The 22,155-nt window shown below is 44.6% G+C and overlaps 1 protein-coding gene across 4 annotated transcripts in view; it reads right to left on the minus strand.

Annotated features, from left to right (window-relative positions):
* Positions 1 to 3,134: 3,134 nt before the first annotated feature.
* Kiaa1958 (KIAA1958 ortholog) overlaps positions 3,135 to 22,155 on the minus strand; it is a 163,926-nt gene continuing 144,905 nt past the window's right edge. For 2 of the 4 annotated variants that reach the window (XM_052718563.1, XM_052718566.1), the window contains one exon: positions 3,135 to 11,168. In XM_052718563.1, coding sequence (XP_052574523.1) covers positions 10,362 to 11,168 — 807 coding nt within the window. In that variant the 3' untranslated portion in view covers positions 3,135 to 10,361. The remainder of the gene's footprint in view (positions 11,169 to 22,155) is intronic. The other 2 variants (XM_052718565.1, XM_052718561.1) reach the window with 2 other exon arrangements.

Raw genomic sequence — 22,155 nt, forward strand, 5'->3', positions numbered from 1 at the left:
GGCAGAACTAAAAGCATGAACTAAACATTAACTAAAGGCACGAACACAGTGGCCGGTATATGACTGAGACCTTTCCATGGGACTCGGCCTGCACATTTTAAGAGAACCAGAGGAGGAGGAGGAGGCAGCTGCAGCAACTACCCCCACAACATGAGCTCAGGAGCACCAGAGGTGGGCAAGGGACACACCATGAACCAGCACTGCAAAGGACCACTCACGAGAGCGTGACCCGGATGTGAAGATACTCGAGCTGCTTCCCGCATGTCATCCTCCAATAGCTAGGCTACTTTAAGAAAACAGACATAAAATATACATTATTTTTTTATTTTTTAAAATCTGGGTTGAACAGTAAAGCTGCATATACATGAATAAAATCAAGCAACACTTTAAAACAAACCAACCAACCCCAAACATTGCAAATTGTTAACAGACTACTAGACCGTCGACTGGAGGGTCGGACCACACGAGTGAGAGAACCCCTTCCAACACCAACACTGACAGAAAATGGACGCAAAGGCCTCCTGCTCACAGGCTCCTGTGTGCATGTGTGTGTTCCCAGGTGTGGCCGCCAGGGGAGAAAAAGTTGGAAAGGGTACAATAATAAAATCAGTCATTAGTAAATGAACACCAGCCAGAAAGACTTTCCGAATGCGTTTAAAAACACCCAGGAGAATAAAAACATTACAAATGCATTTTTGTTACAAAACAAAGAACTGTCACATAGAAAACACTGACATTTTAAGTAGAGACAAATGACTTATCTAAGTGGTGAAGTCAAACGGACTTGTCAATCACAGCTAAGCAAGAGAACCCTACAAAGCTCACACTAGGTCTCCACCCAGAAGAGGCCGTCAGTCCCTCAGGGGACAGGTTTTGCAAGCACAAAGCAATCTGTAAACTCCTGTATTGCTAATTTAAAGTAAACATCCGGGGTTCACTGGGCAGACAGCTAGGAGCACACACTGCTGCAGGACGCGAGCCGGAGGCTGAGGACACCCTCCACTCCTGTTTCCAAGCCTATCCAGGGCAAGCACACGAAAACAAAAGAACCGGTTTTAGTGCCAACAGGATACTGTAGGTTCTAGAAGTAATTTGTTCTCACTGTTCTTTCTTCCTGTGCTTCCCCGCTGTACCAAGCTGGGCACTGAAACTAGGGCCTGGCAGGGCATGGTGGCACATGCATTTAACTCCAGCACTGAGTTCGAGGCCAGCCTGCTCTACATAACGAGTTCCAGGATAACCAAGGCTACATAGTGAGACCCTATATCAAACAGCAAACAACAAGCAAACAAAACAACAAACAAAGACAAAAAAAAAAAACCCTAGGGCAAAGCGCTCTACCACTGAGCTACATCCACAAGTTCACAACACTTGAATTTCGACAGATCTTTACAACTTCAAGTATTGTTTAGGAAGGCACCACCGTCTTGGCCAGCTTCCTGCAGTTAAAATCGAACTTTTCTTATCTTTGCACTCTTGAAGACACCATTTTTTTTTGGTATGAGTGCTCTGTCTGCACATATGCCTACATGCCAGAAGAGGGCATCAGATCCCATTATAGATGGTTGTGAGCCACCATGTGGTTGCTGGGAATCTCAGGCCTCTGGAAGCACAGCCAGTGCTCTTAACTACTAAGACACCTCTCCAGCCCCCAAACCCAGCTTTTTAAAAGTTTATTTTATGATTGTTTTGTGTGCATGCCTAGAACCTGTGGAGGCCAGAAAAGGGCATTGGATCCCCTGGAACTGGAGTCACAGACAGTTGTGAGTTGCCAGGTGGGAGCTGGGAAGTGAGCTTGGGTCCTCTGTAGGAGCAGTCAGTGCTCTGAACCACTGAGCCACCTCTCCAGCCCCCCTCCTCACGTTTAAAAGGGACATAGATCCATTCTGTAACTGTCTAATTGTGTACAGCTCCCCTCCACGTTTAAAAGGGACAAAGGTCCATTCTGTAACTAATTGTGTACAGCCCCCCTCCACGTTTAAAAGGGACATAGGTCCATTCTGTAACTGTCTAATTGTGTACCGCTCCCCTCCAAGTTTAAAAGGGACAAAGGTCCATTCTGTAACTAATTGTGTACAGCCCCCCTCCACGTTTAAAAGGGACATAGATCCATTCTGTAACTGTCTAATTGTGTACCGCTCCCCTCCAAGTTTAAAAGGGACATAGATCCATTCTGTAACTGTCTAATTGTGTACTGCTCCCCTCCAAGTTTAAAAGGGACATAGATCCATTCTGTAACTGTCTAATTGTGTACCGCTCCCCTCCAAGTTTAAAAGGGACATAGATCCATTCTGTAACTGTCTAACTGTAACCTGCTGTTACTGACTTTGGGGAGAGTGAAACAGTGCCTGTGATGCAGTGAACAGGCACAGTCCGGGCTCTGAGACCCCAGAACAGAACAAGCGGTCACTTAAAAGCAATGGGCTTTTTCACAAGAGTGTTTTAATTGTTGTAAAAGCCTAAAATAATTTAGATTTTATTTGTAAGAGTTGTAGCTGAGTTTTCTATTTATAATTGCCATGGATTATTTCAGTAATAAAAAGTTTTAAAGAACAGTACTGCGGCGCTACATTTACTTTTAGATACGTGTTATATTAACTTAGCACACTCAAGAGAGGACTCTGGGCATTTGCAGATGCATGGCTTCTAGCTTATTGTCTATTTAAAGCACACATTCCTTTCCTCTCGTGGATAATGACCCAATGTTTATTATTCCAGAGACACTGAAATTAGAGACCCATTTAATCTAAATGATGCGTTGGATGCTGTAGGATAGCTGGTATTTTTCTTGGACTTTATCATAACTAAAGTATTTTAGATATTAAAATATAAAATTCCAAAGACACAATCTTTCTCTTGAGAATTCCCTACTGTTTCCCAGCACTTGGTGCTGTAGAGGAGCCGAAGACAGTCCTCTTCTCTCTTCTCAGAGACCGTTTGCTGCTTTCGGATTGGATGTCTGAAGGATCCTGTCCAGAAGTGTTAGCTACATGTGTGCGTGTGCGTGTGCGTGTGTGAAGCTGGGATAGATACACTGAGTCTTTTCAAACTTAACAAGCACTGATACTCATTTGTTCAGGAAAGATCTTGTTTCTCCATAGTCTTTCCATTAAAGACAAACTCAAGCTACTGCCGGTGGTTTTTTTTTTTTTTTTTGGTTTTTTTTGAGACAGGGTTTCTCTGTGTAGCTTTGTGTCTTTCCTGGAACTCACTCTGTAGCCCAGGCTGGCCTCGAACTCACAGAGATCCGCCTGGCTCTGCCTCCCGAGTGCTGGGATTAAAGGCGTGCGCCACCACCGCTCGGCTATCTTCTTTAAAAACTTTTTAAACAGGAAAAGCTCTCCTGTCTCTCACATTAACTGACATTTTAAAGGCGAAGTATTGTTCTTTTTTTTCCAATACAGGTTTCAATCTAGTACTGTCTTAATCTTTCCTAAAGTCCTTTCTGATCCATTTCCTTTTCCACCCAATTCTGCTGCCTTTTCTCTCCCAACCCTTTAAGATAACTTCATATTACACAGAGGCAGACCATGCTTTTATAATTATGACAAAGAGAATCCCAAAATTTTCCCATTTCTCAAATATACCACTTTAATGTCAAGAGTGCTGTTGCTCAGACATGGTAACACCTGGAATCTGAGACAGGAGGACTGGATGAGTTCAAGCTAGCGACTACATGAAATCCTGTGTCCTTGCCCCTCCCCCCAAATGCTTTGGAAGCTGTTCATTTTCTTTGGGCATACTCTTAACGAATTTCTCTCCATTTCCAGCCTTACCTGTGAGTTGGTTTTTTTTGTTGTTGTTGTTTTGTTTTGTTTTTGTTTTTTTCCTCAGACCCTGCACACTCATCTGTTCCCTTTTCAGTGAAATCCTGGGTCATGGTAAGCTCAGCGGTGCATGCTAGTCTTCAGCATTCTACTGGCTCAGTCTCCTATCACCCAGCTTTCTGGATCTCTGAACCAACACCATACAAGAAGTCATAACATTTGCATTTCCTGGGGCTGGAGAGATGGCTCAGAAGTTAAGAGCATTTACTGCTCTTCAAGAGGTCCTGAGTTCAATTCCCAGCAACCACATGGTGGCATCTCCTGGCATGCAGACAGAACACTGTACACATAATAAAATACATCTTAAAACATTTGCATCTCCTGCTGTCCAGACTTTGTTTCCACTTTCACCTAAAGGCTTTATTCTAGGAGTGTTTCTAGCTGTCCCTTCTGCTTTCTGGCCATTGTCACCCTACAGTTTGGGGTCTTGGACTAGATGAGGATATACATTGGGAAGAGAGTGAAATCTAGAGCCCACCCTTCATGGTGCAGCATCAGCTTAAGCTCAGCACCTCTGGCTTGGGATCCTTATCCTGAGTGAGAAGCATGGAGACATAGGGACTGCTTAGTGAGGCCAGGGACTGAGCTCCAGTCTGCCTGCCACGCCTCACAAACAGTGTTGATTCCATCTAGACTCTACAGTTGAGATTGGTCTTCTGGTCTTCACGAGTCTTTAAAAAACTTTATCTGGAGATTGGGGATTTAGCTCAGTGGTAGGGCGCTTGCCTAGCAAGCGCAAGGTCCTTATCTGAATGAGTGTTTTGCCTACATGTATGTCTGTGCACCATGTACATGCCTGGTACTTGTTCAGGCCAGAAGAGGGCGCTGGATACCCTGGGACTAGCTAGACAGTTGTGAGCAGCCATGTGGGTGCCAGAACTCAAGCCCTGGTCCTCTAGAAGAGCAGCCAGTATTCTTAACCACGAAGCCAGTTCTCCAGCCCTAATGAATCTTTTCTGCTAGGCAGATATTGTGTTATTAATTTTTAAATCCCAATCTTCCCAGATATGCTCTGGAGGAACAGGTTCACTAGCTCCCCAGGCCTGATTCTGCAACCTGCCCCTGACTGGTCCTGGCTGGTTAGTCCTTAAAGAATTTTCAGACAGGATCTCAACAGCCCAGTTTAGCTTACGTAGCCAAGTATGACAAACCCCCGATCCTTCTGCCTCCAGCTCCCAACTGCTAGGAACACAGGTGTGTGCCCCCATGCCTAGCTAAAACTTCTTGAGTCAACAATGAAGCTTCTGGGCTCTTTTCCCCTTTCAATGGAGGAGGAGGAATCTATGCAGTTGGTATGAGTGGTGATAGAACTATTATGCACTTACCAACACATCAGACATTCTTTTTTTGGGGTGGTGGTGGTCTTAAGTACTTCCTGAAAAGGCTAACTTCTACATAAGCTTCATTAGATAAATAATGAAGAGCTTTGGTTGAATCCAACAATGTGATTCTGATCAACAAAGTCTCTTGGACCAAAAAAATGCAAGAAGAGCTGAAACTCTTATTGGTAACAGTAAAACTCGACTTGAAGGCAGGGCAGCTAGCTGCCTTTGAAGGACTTTAAGAAATCCTGGGATGTCAGATGTAGGAATTTCCAAGGATAATCATTTCATTTTCATCCTCCTGGCCTTGTCTCTCAGAGAGGGGGGGTGCAGCTACATTCTACCTCACTTCATGTTTTATTATTCATTCATTCATTCATTCATTCATTCAAGACAGGTTTTTGCCGTGTAGCCCAGGCTAACCTTGATCTTGCAATCCTCCTATCCCAGATCCCAAGTGCTGATGTTACAGGCGAGTACAACCATGTTTAGCTTAAACTGACTCATTCACATGGAAACAATACAACAAAGATCTTTATGTAGGAACAATGCTTGAACAACAGAATGTTTTTCTTTTGACACAGAGAATTAAATTTTGGTTTAGAAGTGAAATTACTTAAACTGTCCACCAATTTGACATTTTGACTCTTCACAGCTGTCTGTTAGCTCCCAAACAAGTACAGAGGCCGCTCGGGCCACAGCGGAGCCGACCAGCGTCTGTGAGCTCCTACTGTGTGCATTCATCCATGCCTAAGTAACTGGCCCCAAGTTCACCACGTTTAACTTTTTTTTAAGCAATCAATGTCTCATAAAAGCGACAAAGTGATTAACACTTGACAGGGATGATCTTTAACCATTTTGTCCATTTAAATGGTAATAATATGGTCACTGTTAGCTTAGACTGACAAAAATAGCATTCTGTTGTCTAGAGACAACAAAATAACTTGAGAAGTTCTGAAACTTGAAGGATTAAGAAAAAATGTATTTCCCAAGAGGACATGCTAGTGTGCTGAGAAATGCTACATTAGCAGTGTGGCTGTTCCCTGGCCGTGAGCCAGCCCGCTGAGGTGGTTGTGGAGCCGGGTGCGGAAGCAGCCCGGGTGAGTGGTGAAGGAACACCCCAGGATCTGTGCCCCAGGCTCTGTCAGGACGTTTCATTTCTACATAAATACCCTCTTGTTCAGATCCTCTTGATGGCTGTGTCTATGAACACGCTGAAATGCTTGATGCTTTTAATAAAACTGAATAAACACAAAAAAGTAATAAGATTTCACATTTTTTCAAACATCATTTATGGGTCTGAGCTGACTAATCAGAATAAAATCCAAGGAGAGGGGACTGGGCCACATGACCAAAGAGACCATTTCTTTCACAGCTTTGGTTAGATACAATATTTCTGTTTTAAAACACAGAAAACAATGGAGAACCTTTCTGTAAAGCCTCTGCAGACTCCTGGTCTTCCTTCTCTTGTTTTTGCTTGTGTCTGAGGTATCAGGCTTGGTTGTGCGGGAGGTAGACTTCATAGGCTTGGGTGTGTTCATCTGACCAGATTATCAGGTTTGGTTTCCTCTTCAAGTTTAAAAATGTAAGGAAGAGAATCTCCACAATGGAGGAAGTGAGTGACACTGTGTAACTAGAAGTTTTAACAACAACAACAACAATCCATTGCTTGCCTAAGATACAGCTGTATGTTAAAGTCTTCATGTCCAACCAGATCTCCCGAATCAGGATGACAACCTATTACCCAGCAAGCCATTCCCCAGAGGGAGGCCCATGGGCTCTGGGGAGGTGGCACCTGCAACTTCTTTGATTTATTAAGTATGAGGGTGTTTTATCTGTGTATGCTTGTGCGCTGTGTTTGTGCCTGGTGCTCATGGGAGCCAGAGGAGGGTGTCAGATGTTGTGAACATCTGTGGGTGTCAGGAATTGAACCCAAGTCCTCTGGAAGAGCAGCCAGTGCTTTTGATGGCTGAGCCATCTCTAGCCCTTTAATTAATTTTAAGTTTTTCAGGACAGGGTCTCACTCTGTAGCCCAAGATGGCTATGATAGCCTAGGTTGGCCCGGAACTCAGGGTGGTCCTCTTGCCTCAGTCTTGCGGACACTGGAGGTGTGAGCCACCATACCTACCTCAGCTTCTTTTATAGCAATACAAAAGGTGTTGTGGCATGACCTCCTCCAAGGGTTCCAGGGGTCCTCTCAGAACCCAGATGGCAACTTCCCTTATGCAGGGTCCAGAGGCAACTTGCATTGGGGTGAACTAGTGAAAGAATTTATTTCTTTAGTGCTGGGAATGGAACCCAAGCTCTTGCACATGCTAGGCAAGCATTCTACTGCTGAGCTACTGCCCCAGCTGAAACGGGAAGTACTGGGTAACCATTCCAACTCTGGTGCACAGAGACCCAAAGGCAAGTGGGGGAAAGTGCTTGTAACTTGCCCTGTCCCTTCTGGAATTCTCCTTTCTCTTGCTTAAGCCAAAAGCAGACGAATCTCCTGTGGAGATGGCATGTAACTGACTGGAGAGAGACCAGCCCCTTCATGTGAACCTCAGCCACTAGCTCTTGACCCTTCTCCAGAGCACGGCCGTCCAGGCAGACAGCTACTCTGCCAGGCCAGTGGGCTCACCCAGCTTTGCCACATGCCAATTTAAAGTGTGTTTCACATAGACACATCTGCACAAATACACAATAAAGTTGTTCATGACCCATGATCACCCTGGATACAAGTGTGTTCTTCCTCACTCTCATGACCCAAGGAGGTTTAACTCAGAAGAATTCTCATCCCATCAGGTGTAACCAAAGATCCGACCCCTGAGTTTACTATAACTGTTCACTTCAGAATTCTGAGAACTTACAATGCATCAAATAAGTGACAGGCAGCAAGCTGAGGCAGAAATGCTTATTCAAATGCTGAACAGTCCCAGTTAACAGGAATATTGATGACACATGGTCAGTTATTGCTACTATTGGAAATGTTAAAATCGGAAAGATCACAGTATACCTAATGGCAACATTTTGAATCTATTTAAAATAAAAATGAAGGTGTTAGTAATTAAGCTGCAGGCTCTGCAACTTGTCATACAAGTCATGTCTCCATCTTACATGCAGAACTGACAAGATGACTGCTTGCTTCCTACAAACAAAATAACCTTTGGGTGTTTAGCAAACTGAAGAAGACTGCCCTAACGTTTTCCTTTTTTTTTTTTTTTTTTTTTTGTTTTGGTTTTTGGTTTTTTTTTCGAGACAGGGTTTCTCTGTGTAGCTTTGGAGCCTGTCCTGGAACTCGCTCTGTAGACCAGGATGGCCTCGAACTCACAGAGATCCACCTACCTCTGCCTCCCGCGTGCTGGGATTAAAGGTGTGCACCACCACTGCCGGGCTGCCCTAACGTTTTGTGACTCTCTCTCCTTCTCCCTCCCCCTTCCTTGCTCTGAGACAGGGTTCTCTGTGTAGCCCTGGCTGTCCTGGCACCAGCTTTGTAGGCCAGGCTGGCCTCACAGAGATCCGCCTGCCTCTGCCTCCCAAGTGCTGGGATCAAAGGCGTGTGCCACCATACCTGGCTTGTCTATCTCTTCTAAACCAAAACCCTAAAGTCACAACTGGAAGCCACTACAGACCAATACACCGGGTTGAGTCAAACACTGATTATTAATTGCGTGTTATTTACACACAGAGGGGGCTACTAAAACTCATCACTACCAGGGAAGGTCACCTAGTGAACAGAACTATAACATGTACTCACTAGAAAGGGAACAACATGAGTCCTTAAGGCAGCAGTGGCTGAGTCTTCTCTGGTAAGTGTCACCTATTTCCATGACTAATGAGTGACTTTAAAACATCGCCTCAAAACAAATATTAAAGCAGTGCTTTGAAAAAGAAATGACAAATGTAAGGACTCCTGTCGTCTGAATCTGCACTGGGATTTTCATTTGGGATCAGAAAGCATACACGAGAACATAATGGTACAAATTATGTACCATTACATACAGCAGTCTTCCCTTGAATAGAAAGTAGAATAGAAACTACTACTATTAATTAGCACTCTTTGGGCTCCTTTTTAAAAACTTGCATTCAGAATAGTTACCAGAAAATTCTGCTGTTTAAATAACACATGGTCTGGCTGAGTTTTATTAATGTGAACTGATTTGAAAATGCATGAGTAACCTATGGTGATTATCTGACTCGGTCAGCATGTCCTTAGCTGGTTTGCTTACCTGGCAGGCTGCCTAAATCAGTGTCCCAGGCACTAGTGCCAGCCCTCAGAAGATCTCTAGGGTCCTTACAAATGCTCGGGGAATTTGTTTTCTTTGTGGCTCACTTTGTTGATTTTCCTAGTTAATCACTGGCATTACTGCTAGCCTTACATGTCCAGGGACTCTTGCCAACATGATGTGAAAAAGAGATTAAACAAAACAAAACAAAGTTCAAACGGCAAGTGCTCTCACGGGGTGGAGAACTCATACAGATGCAGGCACTTCCGCTTCAGGTTTTCACATCTGGGTCACAGTCACAGGTGGCTTTCCAAGTCCCCTCTCGCTGCTGGAAACGCTCACGGTGCAGACCGCTGAGTCCACTGCACATGGTGTCTCAGAAACACCCTTTCAGAGTATGGATCGTCGATTCACCGAACTATCAACAGCACAGCGGAAATGTTGCTCTTTTCTTGGTGAGCAGCCCCGCCACCCCGGGCAGAGTATCCACCAACAAAACGTAACGGGTGTTGAGTACAATTCTTCTCTAATGTCTGCCTCCCTTGCTCTAGGTCCCGATGTGAAAGAAACCCAACCAAGTGTATATACTTCTATACCATCCTAAAGCTACTGGGCTACTGGGATAGTTTTTTAAAATAACTACTTAAAACATTTTTTCTTTTCTTTTTTTTCAAGAAAACCTGTGCTAAAAAAGGCACTAGATAGATAAAATGAATTTCTTCACTCTTGTATATAGTAATTATATATTGTGTTAGATTCTAAGGTTTAACAAGGTACCACACATTTAGATAAAACATCCAAATTATTTAGTCATCTACTTTTATGTAAGAGTGAATTTCAAGTCTGAGGAATGGCCTGCTGCAGTAACGGAGGCCAGTTGGATCCTGGAGTGAAGACGTCAGCCTCTGTCGCCCCAGAACCTGCTGGCTGATGACTCTAGCCGCGGCCACATGAGGCAAGTCTCCGAGGTGAGTGAGCAGGACCGTGGCCTGGCCTTGGAGGGTTCACTGGCAGCAGCTATGGGAGCCAAGTCGCCTGGAGACCTGAGTGAACGAGACAAAGGTGAAGTTCTCACAGTTGTCCAGCTTGACCTTTCTGGCTAAATTTGGGACAATTCCCCGGAGGGACCGCAGCCCCATCCTCTGTTCTTCATACCACACACTGCCCATGTCTGTGGCCTCTTTCCTGGCTGTCAGGTAGAAGGGAGACTTGGCCTCCATTTGGGTAGGTGGCCGGTGGATATACATGTACTTGTAGAGGAGGCAGTAAGGGCACTGTTTGTGTCCCCTGGAATGCTCGTGGTAGATTTTCCCGTGACACACTCTAGTGGAGCCACTCCGGCTCTCTCGCTTGACACTGTCTGTCCGGGCAAAGTAGGGCTGGTTGTGCGGGTCTTTGAGCAACTCGATGTCACCGTACATCAGATCTGCGTGCTCCTGCAGCGTCCGCATATTCAGATACTGGCTGTTGTACTTGACCACTGTGGACAGGAGAGTAATAGGGCTGTCATCTCCCAGACACCCCGCCTGCCACATCTCCTCCTCATCGGAAAGGGAGAAGTAGACGATATTGCGAGAACGGGCCCCTGACATGCCTGCCTTACTCAGAACCCACAGCTTCTCCTTGAGTTTCTTGGTGGACGAGCTGAAGGTGCTGCTGGTGATGGAAAAGCCCACACCGGCATTCTTCAGGATGCGGTCCAGGCCGCGGCGGATGGCGTGAAGTGAGGTAGCCAGGAAGTCAGAGCCGTCACTCTTCTTGACAGTGACGTAAAAGTTCTCCAGCAGCTCGTTCAACTTCACTGCAGGGATCTCAAAGGAGACAGACACTGAGGTTACACACTGGAGGACACCCAAACAGCTGGCCCCTCTCCTCCCCAGTCCTTGCTTGGGGCTGTACTAGGGGAGGACAGTTTCTGGGCCTCTGGAGGATTGACCCTTTCACACACTATAGGAGAAAAGCAGCGAATTTCAAACTGGATGGTCTAGGTTTCATAGTTGGCTCCCTCTAATTTCTTTTCAACTCACCATTTCAATCTGCAAAATAGGGCATACAGGTAGCCACTTTCTCAAAGTATGTAAGCAATGCTTACAGGAGATATGGACCATGAGTTTCCAAGGGCTTGTACACAGCAATGAGCTTTTACAAACGTGTGTCTACAAATGCATGCAGATTACGCCAGGACTGGCCTTTGTAATGCTGACTATTCTCTGGACAGTCCCTTCTTCTGTTTGTTTTCTTCGCCTTTAATACGGTTCAGCCATCCTCTCTAAGGGATCCCACAACTGAACCTTGGCATATTCCATCATTAATGTCCTTCATACCTTCCCACACTGATTGGTACCTACTACTGAGCATGGGCTTCGGAGGAAGAGGAGCAACACATCCAACTTACATAGCAAGTTTATGCTCTGTGGTTTTTCAGTTAATAATCACTAGGTTTTCAATATCAGTCTTCTAAGTTTGGCTCATAAGAAATCCTTGAGGTCAAGATAAAGATGTAAAGCGCAAGCAGCCTTGAGTCAGGCTATAGTACACACACGCTTTGGAGAAGACAGAAATTCCAATAAAAATGTGTGAGTAGAAACTATACAGCTATCACTCATTTTGCTAACAGCCTAAGAGTCAAAGAAAAAATAAAAGATGAGTCATGTATTAAAAATGAGCCATATTAGGGGCTGGGAGAATGTGAGTAAGGTGGAGAGTCCTTGCTGCTCTTGTCCAGATGCCAGTCAGGGACTCACACCTGCAACTCCAGCTCCAGGCATCAAACGCCCCCTTCTGGCCTTTGCAGGCACTCACATGTGCACACATACACACAAATAAAAAAGAAATCTTTTTAAAAAATGATATCCATGAAGAATTTGATTTAAAAACAAAAACTGACTAAACTATGATTATATAAAACTATATCTGATTGGAAAAAGTACAGAGACAACTAGCCAAACTAGTGGATACACATGAACTGTGAACCAATAGCTGAGGAGCCCCCATGGAACTGGACTAGGCTCTCTGGGTAAGTGAGACAGTTGTTTAGCTTGAACTGTTTAGGGGGCCTCCAGGCAGTGAGGCCAGGACCTGTCCCTGGTGCATGAGCTGGCTTTTTGGAACCTAGTGTCTATGCTGAGACACTTTGCTCAGCCTTGGTGAAGGGAGAAGGGGCTTGGACCTGCCTCAACTGAATGTACCAGGCTGGGCTGACTCCCCATGGAAGACCTTGCCATGGAGAAGGTGGGAATGGGAGGTGGGTTGCGGGGGAAGGCTGGGGGGTGGGAGGAGGGAGGACAGGGGAATCCGTGGTTGATATGTAAAACGAATAGAAAAATCTCTTAATAAAAAACTATATCTAATTAAATATACTCCAATAACATAAACTAGAATGATTTGTTAGAAAACTTTTTTTTTTAAATTTTTTTTTTTTTTAAAGATTTATTTATTTATTATGTCTACAGTGTTCTGTCTGCATATATCCCTGCAAGCCAGAAGAGGGCACCAGATCTCATTACAGATGGTTGTGAGCCACCATGTGGTTGCTGGGAATTGAACTCAGGACCTTTGGAAGAACAAGCAGTGCTCTTAACCTCTGAGCCATCTCTCCAGCCCGATTTGTTAGAAAACTTTATTCTTGGTAAGCAAACATATATACCCCCAAAGCTAGAAAAGTAAATCAAATTCATAAATAGTAAAATGAGCCAATAAAAACAAAAATGAAAATTAGTGAAGGAGGAAGGAGAAATGAGTAGGTAAGGAAAACATCAACCTTTGAGAAAACCTATCAAGCTGATAAAGTCCCATCAGGTCTGGGAGGAAGCGGAGGGCAGAGAAGGGAACGTCAGCAAATCAGGAATAAGGAGGCCACACAAAAGGAGAGTAAAGAACACGGGCGAGCACTGCGTGCCTATGTACATGAACGTGAGAATCTCAATGATATGGACGATCTTATTTTTAAGTGTGTGTGTGTGTGTGTGTGTGTGTGTGTGTGTGTGCGCGCGCGCGCGCGCAGAGGTTCATGAACGTGCAGGCCTACACGCACACTGCAGGTATGTGGCATATAAGTCACTATACTTGTGCAGTTTTACTCTTTCTTACTGTAGTGCTGGGAATCCAATCAAATGCCTGCTACATGCTGGGCAAGTGTGTGACCAAGGACCTACCAATTCTTCTGGATTAAACAGTTTAACAATATGGAAAAAAGCCATAGAGGCTCTCCATTCTTGTCTGACCCACATCTACATAGTATATCAAAAGCCAAGACATATGAATGTACTCCTAAACACAGGCAGCCTTCATGCCTATAACGATGTCAGGTAAGATGTATTCAGATTAGCAGGATGTCAGGACAGCCATGGCCAGGCTGGGGAGAGGGCTCAGCACACGACAGTGCTCATCCCACGAGTCTGCCGACCTGGTTCAAGTCAGAACTCCAGACGTGGCAGCACAGGTCTGCAGAGCTGGCACTCCTCCAGTGAGATGCAGACAGAGAGAGGCAGGAACTGACTAGCAGTGCCCAGGCTACCTAGCCTGGGGTACTTAGCCAACAGAGCAACAAAGAGACCCTGCCTCAGAAAAAAAGGCCGGAGTCAAGAACTGACCTCCACAAGTTGCCCTCTGACCTCCACATGTACATCACGGCATGTACCTGTGCTCATGTACACATACACAAACATAATCAACAAACACTAAAGAAAGAGACAGAATGTGTTCAAGCACAATGGTCCTGGTGTGCACGAGTTCCGGGTAACATGGTACCTTGTAAGACACCAACTACCTGACTACTTACGTCACAGTCAAGATGTCAGGGCGGTCACCCTCATCACAGGTGGTGTTACTACAGTGTAAGGACGATCCAATCTCAGCCACTATTTACATGCTAAGACATTGACATGACGGAGAAAAGCACGAATCTGACAAATACTGAAAAAATTATATTACAGATGTGGCATCTACTTTAAACTTTTCAGAATTGAATCGAAACTAATACTGCAAGAAATAAATCCACTTAATAAAAATAAAAGTATTTTACAGGCAAGAACTATAAAAATATACCCACAATGAAAATTAGATTCTTCCTTATAAAGTGAGGGGCAGGATGGCATGCTGAATTAAAAAATAAAAAAGAAATGAAGAAGGGAAGGAACACAGAAGGACAAAATGTCATTTTTTGATAATCTGTTAGTCTGTCAACAGATTAGGATGGCTCTGTACAAAATGTAAGACTAGCTTTCTTACTTATCGACAAAAAAAGTTAAAACAAGCTGGGCAATGGTGGCACACATCTTTAATCCCATCACTAGGGAGGCAGAGGCAGGGGGATCTCTGAGTTCAAGACCAACCTGGTCTACAGAGTGAGTTCCAGGACAGCCAGGGATACAGGAAGAAACCCTATCTCAAAAAACAAACAAAGTTAAAACAATTAGTTGAGATTCCTTTGGTTGTAGGAAAAAAAAAAAAATCAAACCTGAACAAGCCTACATGTTAAAGTGGGATTCAGAATTAGGAGAGTCCAAAGCCATTAGACATTCTCTCCCCAGCCCCAATCTCTTCCTCTCTGGCATGGGAAACTAAAGCCACATGGAATTCTACTCCACCCTCACTAGGATGACTAGAATTAAGAAAAAGAAGAGAGAGGATAACAATTGCTAGTGGGGATGTCAGGAAATCAGAATGCTTGTACACCTTGATGGAAACGTAAAGTGATGCAGTTGCTTTAGAAACTGACTGTTAATTCCCCCCAAATCTAAGTCATATACCCAACAAGACTGATAGCATTTATCCATACTACATGTATACACACACGCACACACACACACACACACACACACACACACACACACACACACACACATCAGTAGGTAAGTGGATGAACAATATGAGGCATATATATATATTCATATATATATATTCATATATATATATATATATATATATATATATATATGAATTTTCTTCGGCAATGAAAAGTGAATTTTGAAATACCATGCTAAATAAAGCTCACTTTTTCCACTTCTACAGACACAAAAGGGCAAGTGAGCCCGAGCTAAAGGACAAAGATAATCCTACTAACATGCAGAACCTAGAGTAAGAAATCCAGAGGCAGACGTCAGGGCAGTAGTTACCAGGGCCAGGGGCAAAGAGGAAATGGGGAACTATTCTATTTGGTGAATAAGGAGTTTCTATTTGGAAGGCTGAAAGAATTCTGGGAATGAATAATGGTGACGGTTTGCAGAACAGTGTGATATAATAAATGCTAAGCTGTACACTTTAAAACTGACCACCATGGTAAAATACCTCCAAGGGTACAATAGTAGCATTTATATCTGGTGAGTGATCAACAGCTATCTAACTGGAGTTACTGCCTAGCCAACTAAACCTAGCCAACTCCCCATGGCTGGTGAAGTCAGAACCCTAGAGGAGAGCCTAGCACCACCACTTTCCTAAACCAGGAGAGTTCCTAACACTGGAAATACTTCTCCCAAGAGCCACAGTGAAGCGCAGCCCCCACCAGCAAAGCTTCTCTTTGCAGCAGATGAAGATCACAGAAATCTACAAATAGTCCAAATTCAAGAACTGACTCTGGAGTCCCCAACCCCACTGACACATCTATAATATAGCTGCTGCCCCTTGGGCTCAGGGGACATCATGGAAGAGGGGAGGAAGGACGTCTGTGGTGAGACAGGGTCCACACATGACAGGAGGCTGCACCCACGACATCTCTACTCTACGATCACCTAAACAAGACCTGCACAGTGACACCAGCCGACATGCCAATGTGGAGGGGGAAATCCTACCACTAGATGGAATCCACCACTAGATGAAGAGCTACAGGCAGATAATGGCTGCTGAGAGAGAGAGAATCAGTCTTCTCCAGGGATGAGCCCCCAAGACAGGTTACCCAGTCCCCAGTGGCCAGCCCTAAACACATGCACAGAAGCAACACTAAACAGACCCAGCAGGTTACATGTGTGAGGTACAGTATATATACAGATAGACTATATGGTAAAGAAAGGTACAGAATTGAAGTTCATTCTGTGAGACAACAGTTTCCAAATACAGACAAATAGAACACACACACACACACACACACACACACACACACACACACACACACCAATAATAAAGAAGAGTCATGAACTTGAGACAAAGTTGGGAATGTGAGGGGGTTGCGATGGAAAGGACAGAAATATAGTACTTATGTGGGAAATCTCAAAAAAGCAGCAAATTTTTACATTACAAATAGCTCAATTTTATAATATGGATATTTTGCCACAATTTAAAAAACTCAAATTACTGGATGCGGTGGCAAATGCCTTTAATCCCAACACTACGGAGGCCGAGGCAGTCGGCTTGAATTTCCTTGGAATTCAAGGCTAGCCTGGTGTACATAGCCCAGGCCAGCCAGGGCTACCCAATGAGACCTGTCCAAGGGGAAAAGAAAGTAAGAAAGAAAGTCTGCAAACGGTTCATCCAGGTGCTTCTGCCGTTCAAATGCTGGGATTACATGAGTGTGTCACGAGATCTTGCTAGGTAACACTGTCTGTCACAGTCATCGGTCTATGAAAGAAGCCACATTTATACCCTGCTGCCAGCACTTCCCCACATGACACGGTCAACTGGCCCTCAACAGCTGAAGTAACATCGCTCCTCACATTTTTAACAGACTGAAGAAGAGTGGTCTCTACTGTGTCTGTGGGGTGCTCCTGATCTCAGGTTAAGTCACTGACCCAACACATCCACCAGCACACAGGCCGCCACTATCCAATCAGGCGGAATCGTGTTGGTGCTGGAGACTGAGTCCTGAACAAGTGCAGCTCAGGTGGTTATCCGCTCTAGTGTTTCTCCTGGGGTGACCATGTGGATGCACCATTTGGACAGTGGGACACTGCCTGCCGTATCTGTAGTTCAGCTCACACGACAGCACCTCACCGCAGAGCCCTGGGGTTTACAGTGGTCTGTGCATGTCACACGGGAGCTCTGAGTCAAGTGCCGGGAAAGCCGACTCCACCCTGGGGACACTGGTGAGGGGTGTGCACACGGGAAAGAGGGACACGGGTGAGGGGTGTGCACACGGGGAAGAGGGACACTGGTGAGGGGTGTGCACACGGGAAAGAGGGACACGGGTGAGGGGTGTGCACAGGGAAGGAGGGACACTGGTGAGGGGTGTGCACACGGGGAAGAGGGACACTGGTGAGGGGTGTGCACACGGGGAAGAGGGACACTGGTGAGGGGTGTGCACATGGGGAAGAGGGACACTGGTGAGAGGTGTGCACAGGGAAGGAGGGACACGGGTGAGGGGTGTGCACATGGGGAAGAGGGACACTGGTGAGAGGTGTGCACAGGGAAGGAGGGACACTGGTGAGGGGTGTGCACACGGGGAAGAGGGACACTGGTGAGAGGTGTGCACACGGGGAAGAGGGACACTGGTGAGGGGTGTGCACACGGGGAAGAGGGACACTGGTGAGGGGTGTGCACATGGGGAAGAGGGACACTGGTGAGGGGTGTGCACACGGGAAGGAGGGACACGGGTGAGGGGTGTGCACACGGGAAAGAGGGACACTGGTGAGGGGTGTGCACACGGGAAGGAGGGACACGGGTGAGGGATGTGCACACGGGAAGGAGTGCAGCACGAGGAGCCAACAGACACCCAGCAGGTCACCGGCTGGAACTGACTGAGGACAAGGGAAGCTGCCAAGGCGGTTTCTCTCACGTGGTTTGTTTTGAACCGTCTAGGAATTTGTTCACCGTATCTGTGGCTGCTTCTGGGGACACAGGTGTTCACAGAATCCTTTCTCGTTGTTGTAAGGTTGGTAGTAACACTCCCTTTTATTACTGCTTTTAGTATTTTAGATTCTTTTATATCCTCTGACCTTAGTCTCTTGTCTTTTCTTCCAGACAGGGTCCCTCTACAGACTCCAGGCTGCCCTTGAACTATCAGGCATGCTGTCTCTGCCTCCTCAGTGCTGGCATGGACCCCCACACCCGGCGTGACCCCCTTGACCTGCTGCCATAACCTTGCTATCCTACATATTCAAAAGTCTTCTCATCTTGCTGACAATTTATTATTTTGTCGGCTGAGTCTCAAAACTTTCTTTCACATTAGTTTGTTTTGTTCTCTGAAGTAGGCTTGCGTAGACTGGAACTCGCGATGGCTGAGGCTAACCTTGAGCTTGCCGTGGTCCTTCTGCCTCTGTCTCCCAAGTGCTGAAAGTGCATCTGTGCCACCAGGCCCAATCAGACCTGCTTGTTAACTTACTTCAACATTACATTGATTGATTGATAGCTGTTACGGTCACTTTCATTTCCTAACATGAGCTTTTAGAGTTAACCTATACTTTCTCTACAAATACTGCTTTTGCTGCGTTATTTTACCCTCCATATCTTATTTTTAATGTCTATACCTTTTATTACTTAATTTTGGGGGTGATGGCTGAGACAGGGTTTCTCCTGACTGTTCTGGAACTCACTCTATAATGCAGACTGTCCTGAAACTCAGGAATCCACCTGCCTCTGCCTCCTGAGTGCTGGGGTCAAAGGTGTGCACCACCACCACCTGGTTTATTACTTAACTTATTACAAGAAACTTTGGGAGCAGGCCCAGAAGTAATGCATTATTAAATGAAAATTTAAGTGCCAAGAATGAGCACTCTGAGTTACTGGTCAGCAAAGTCCCAGATGTCTCAGAAGCAACACAGGCTATTGCCATCGTTCTAAGTCACCTGTTATGACGTGACAAGACCTTACAGCTGAAGACACCACATACTTTAGTTGCCAGATATAGAGAAATAAGTTTAAGACTGACTGGGAAACCCCTTCCCCGTTGGCTAGCTTACAGAGTGCCAAAGGTTCTGCATAGCTCTGGGAGAGAAAAGACATCAGTGGTCTTATGCATGAAATCCTCAAATAATAAAAATTATTATTTTTTTTAAAAAGAAATTTGGTGAGTAAGTAAAAGAATTAAGTCTTCTCAAGACTTGGATTCTTTTTTGTTGTAAACCAGAGAAATAACCCTCAAAGTTCAGAGTTGGCTGTAAAACTTAACTGATTCACATTCCTTCTCAATGAGCCTGTGGGGTGACGGACTCAGAAAACACCATGAGACACAAGAGACCACACTCAGCTCTTGATAGTCTAAGGCACAGGCTCACCCTGAACATAAGCCATACACCTGAGAGATGCAATTAAACTATTTCCATACCTTGAAGTGATTGTTTTGGTTTTTTGCTGAAATAGATTTTTTCTCACATAATGTATCCTCATATGTTTTCTCTTCCCTCGACCCCTCCCAGTTCCTCCTCGCCTCCTCTCCCATCCAGGTCTACTCTCTTTCTGTCTCTCATTAGAAATCAAAAGGGGTTCTAAGGAGTAATCATAGAATAAAATAAAGTAAGATAAAATAAAAAAATAGCACATTGGAGGTGGGCAAGACAGACAGAAGGAAAAGATCCCAGGAGAGGGCACAAGAATCAGAGGTCCACTCATTCACACACTCGGGAATCCATAAAAACACTAAACTGGGAGTCCTAAGACATACCTAGAGGACCTGCTATAGACCTATTCGGGTCCTGTGCAGGCGCCACAATCTCTGTGAGTGTGTATGAGCTTTGTTCATGCCAACTTAGAGGACCTTACATTCTTGGAGTCCTCCATCTCTGGCTGTTACATTCTTTCTGCCTCCTCTTCCACGGGGTTCCCTGGGCCCCAAGGGAAGGGATTTGATGGAGACATCCCATTTAAGGCTGAGTGTTCCAAGGTCTCTCACTCTCTGCATAATGTCTGGCTGCGGGTCTCTGTATTTTTTTCTCATCTGCTGCAGAAGGAAGCTTCTCTGCAGATGACTGAGCAAGGCACTGATTTATGAGTATAGCAGAATGTCACTACTAGTCATTTTATTGCTACTTTTTTGTTGTTCTTTACTTTCTGAACAGTAGTATTTGGTTTTACCCTAGGTCCCTGGGCTATCTAGTCTCTGGTCTTGATCATTAAGCAGTGTGGGGTATGGGTTCCATCTCGTGGAGTGGGCCTTAAGTTAAATCAGGTGTTGGTTGGTTACTTCCACAAGCTTTGCACCACCCTTGCACTAGCATATCGGGTAGGCAGGACACCACTGGAGATCACAGGGTTCGTGGCTGGCTTGATGTTTGCCTTGATCTTTTGGCTGAGTGCAGGGTACCTTTCTGTACCAAAGAAGTTAGAATGTAGGGGTGAAGGCTCTATGTGGGCACCAGCCGGACTTCTCCATGTACAGTGGGTTGTATAGTGTCGTCTTCAGCAATGGGGACTTGCTCTCAATTTGCGGAGAGCAACCTATAGCCTTGGCAACAGCCTGGCTTGTTTAGGGACGACAACTCAATTGGATGTAACCCAGTCCAAGTGCTGGAAGCTTCATTTGGTGACAAGAGATGTCCAGTTGGGGCCCTGTCTCCCCCATTATTTGGTGATTTTATTTAGATTACCTTCATCTATGTATATATAACCTAGGAAGCATCTGCTGTGCTAGGTTTCCATACTACCCCTCAATTTGAGCTGTCTCTCCCTAAATTCCCTCCTCTGTCCATTTCTTTTTTAGATTTTCCAATTTGGTGGAGCACAGGTTTTTAAAATATGTCCTTATGGTTCTCTGGATTTCTTCAGTGTTATGTCCCCCTTTTCATCTAATTTTGTTAATATTAAATTGTAAATAATAAATTTCATCTAATAACTGTTAATATTCTCTAGCTTTTAGTTAATTTGGATAAGAGTTTGTCAATCTTATTTTCTCAAATAACCAACTATTTGTTTCATTGATTCTTTGTATTTTTTGTTTGTTTTGTTTTTATTTTATTGATTTCAGCCCTGAGTTTATTTCTTGCCATCTATTCCTTTTGGGTGTGTTTTCTTATTTTTTTGTTCTAGAGCTTTCAGTTGCGCTGTTACTAGTATGAGATCTCTCCAATTTTTTTCTTTTCTTTTTTTTCTTAAGTGTAGGCACTTAGTGCTATGAACTTGTCTCTTAGAAACACCTTCATTGTGCCCCATAGGTTTGGGTATGTTGTGTATTCACTTTCATTCAATTCTAGAAAGTCTTTAAATTCTTTCTTAATTTCTGTTTTGACCCATTTTCCATTCAGTAGAGAGTTGTTCAGTTTCCATGAGTATGTAAGCTTTCTGTTGTTTCTGATGTTGTTGATATCCAGTTTTAATGCATGGTGGTCACATAGGCTGCAGGGTGTTATTTCAGTTTTCTTGTATCTGTTGAGACTTGCTTTGTGTCTGAGTATGTGGTCAGTTATGGAGAAAGTTCCATGAGGTGCTGAGAAGAAAGTATATCCTTTTGTGTCTGGGTGAAACACTGTAAATATGTTAGGTCCTTTCGTTTTATAACGTCAGTTAGCTCCAGCATTTCTCTGTTTTTGTCTGAATGACCTATCTATTGGCAAGAATGGAACACTGAAGTCTTCCACTAACAGCGAGTGAGGGTCAATAGGTGATTTAAACTGTAGTAGTGTTTCTTTTATAAACTTGGCTGCCCTTGTGTTTGGGGCATACATGTTTGGAATTGTAATGTACTCTTGGTAGATTTTTCCTTTGATGAGTATGTAGTGTCCTTCCTTATCTCTGCTGGTTAGTTTTGGTTTGAAATCTATTCTGTCAGATATTAAAATGACTGCTTCTTAGGTCCATTTGCTTGGAATATCTTTTTCCATCCTTTTACCCTGAGGCGATGTTTATCCTTCATGTTAAGGTGTTTTTCTTGGGTGCAACAGATGGGTCCTGGTTTCTTATTAGTTCTGTTAGTCTGTATCTTTTTATTAGGGAATTGAT

The sequence above is a fragment of the Peromyscus californicus genome, unplaced genomic scaffold, assembly GCF_007827085.1.
Source record: "Peromyscus californicus insignis strain IS unplaced genomic scaffold, ASM782708v3 Scaffold_5__1_contigs__length_169319896, whole genome shotgun sequence".
Classification (NCBI taxonomy): domain Eukaryota; kingdom Metazoa; phylum Chordata; class Mammalia; order Rodentia; family Cricetidae; genus Peromyscus; species Peromyscus californicus.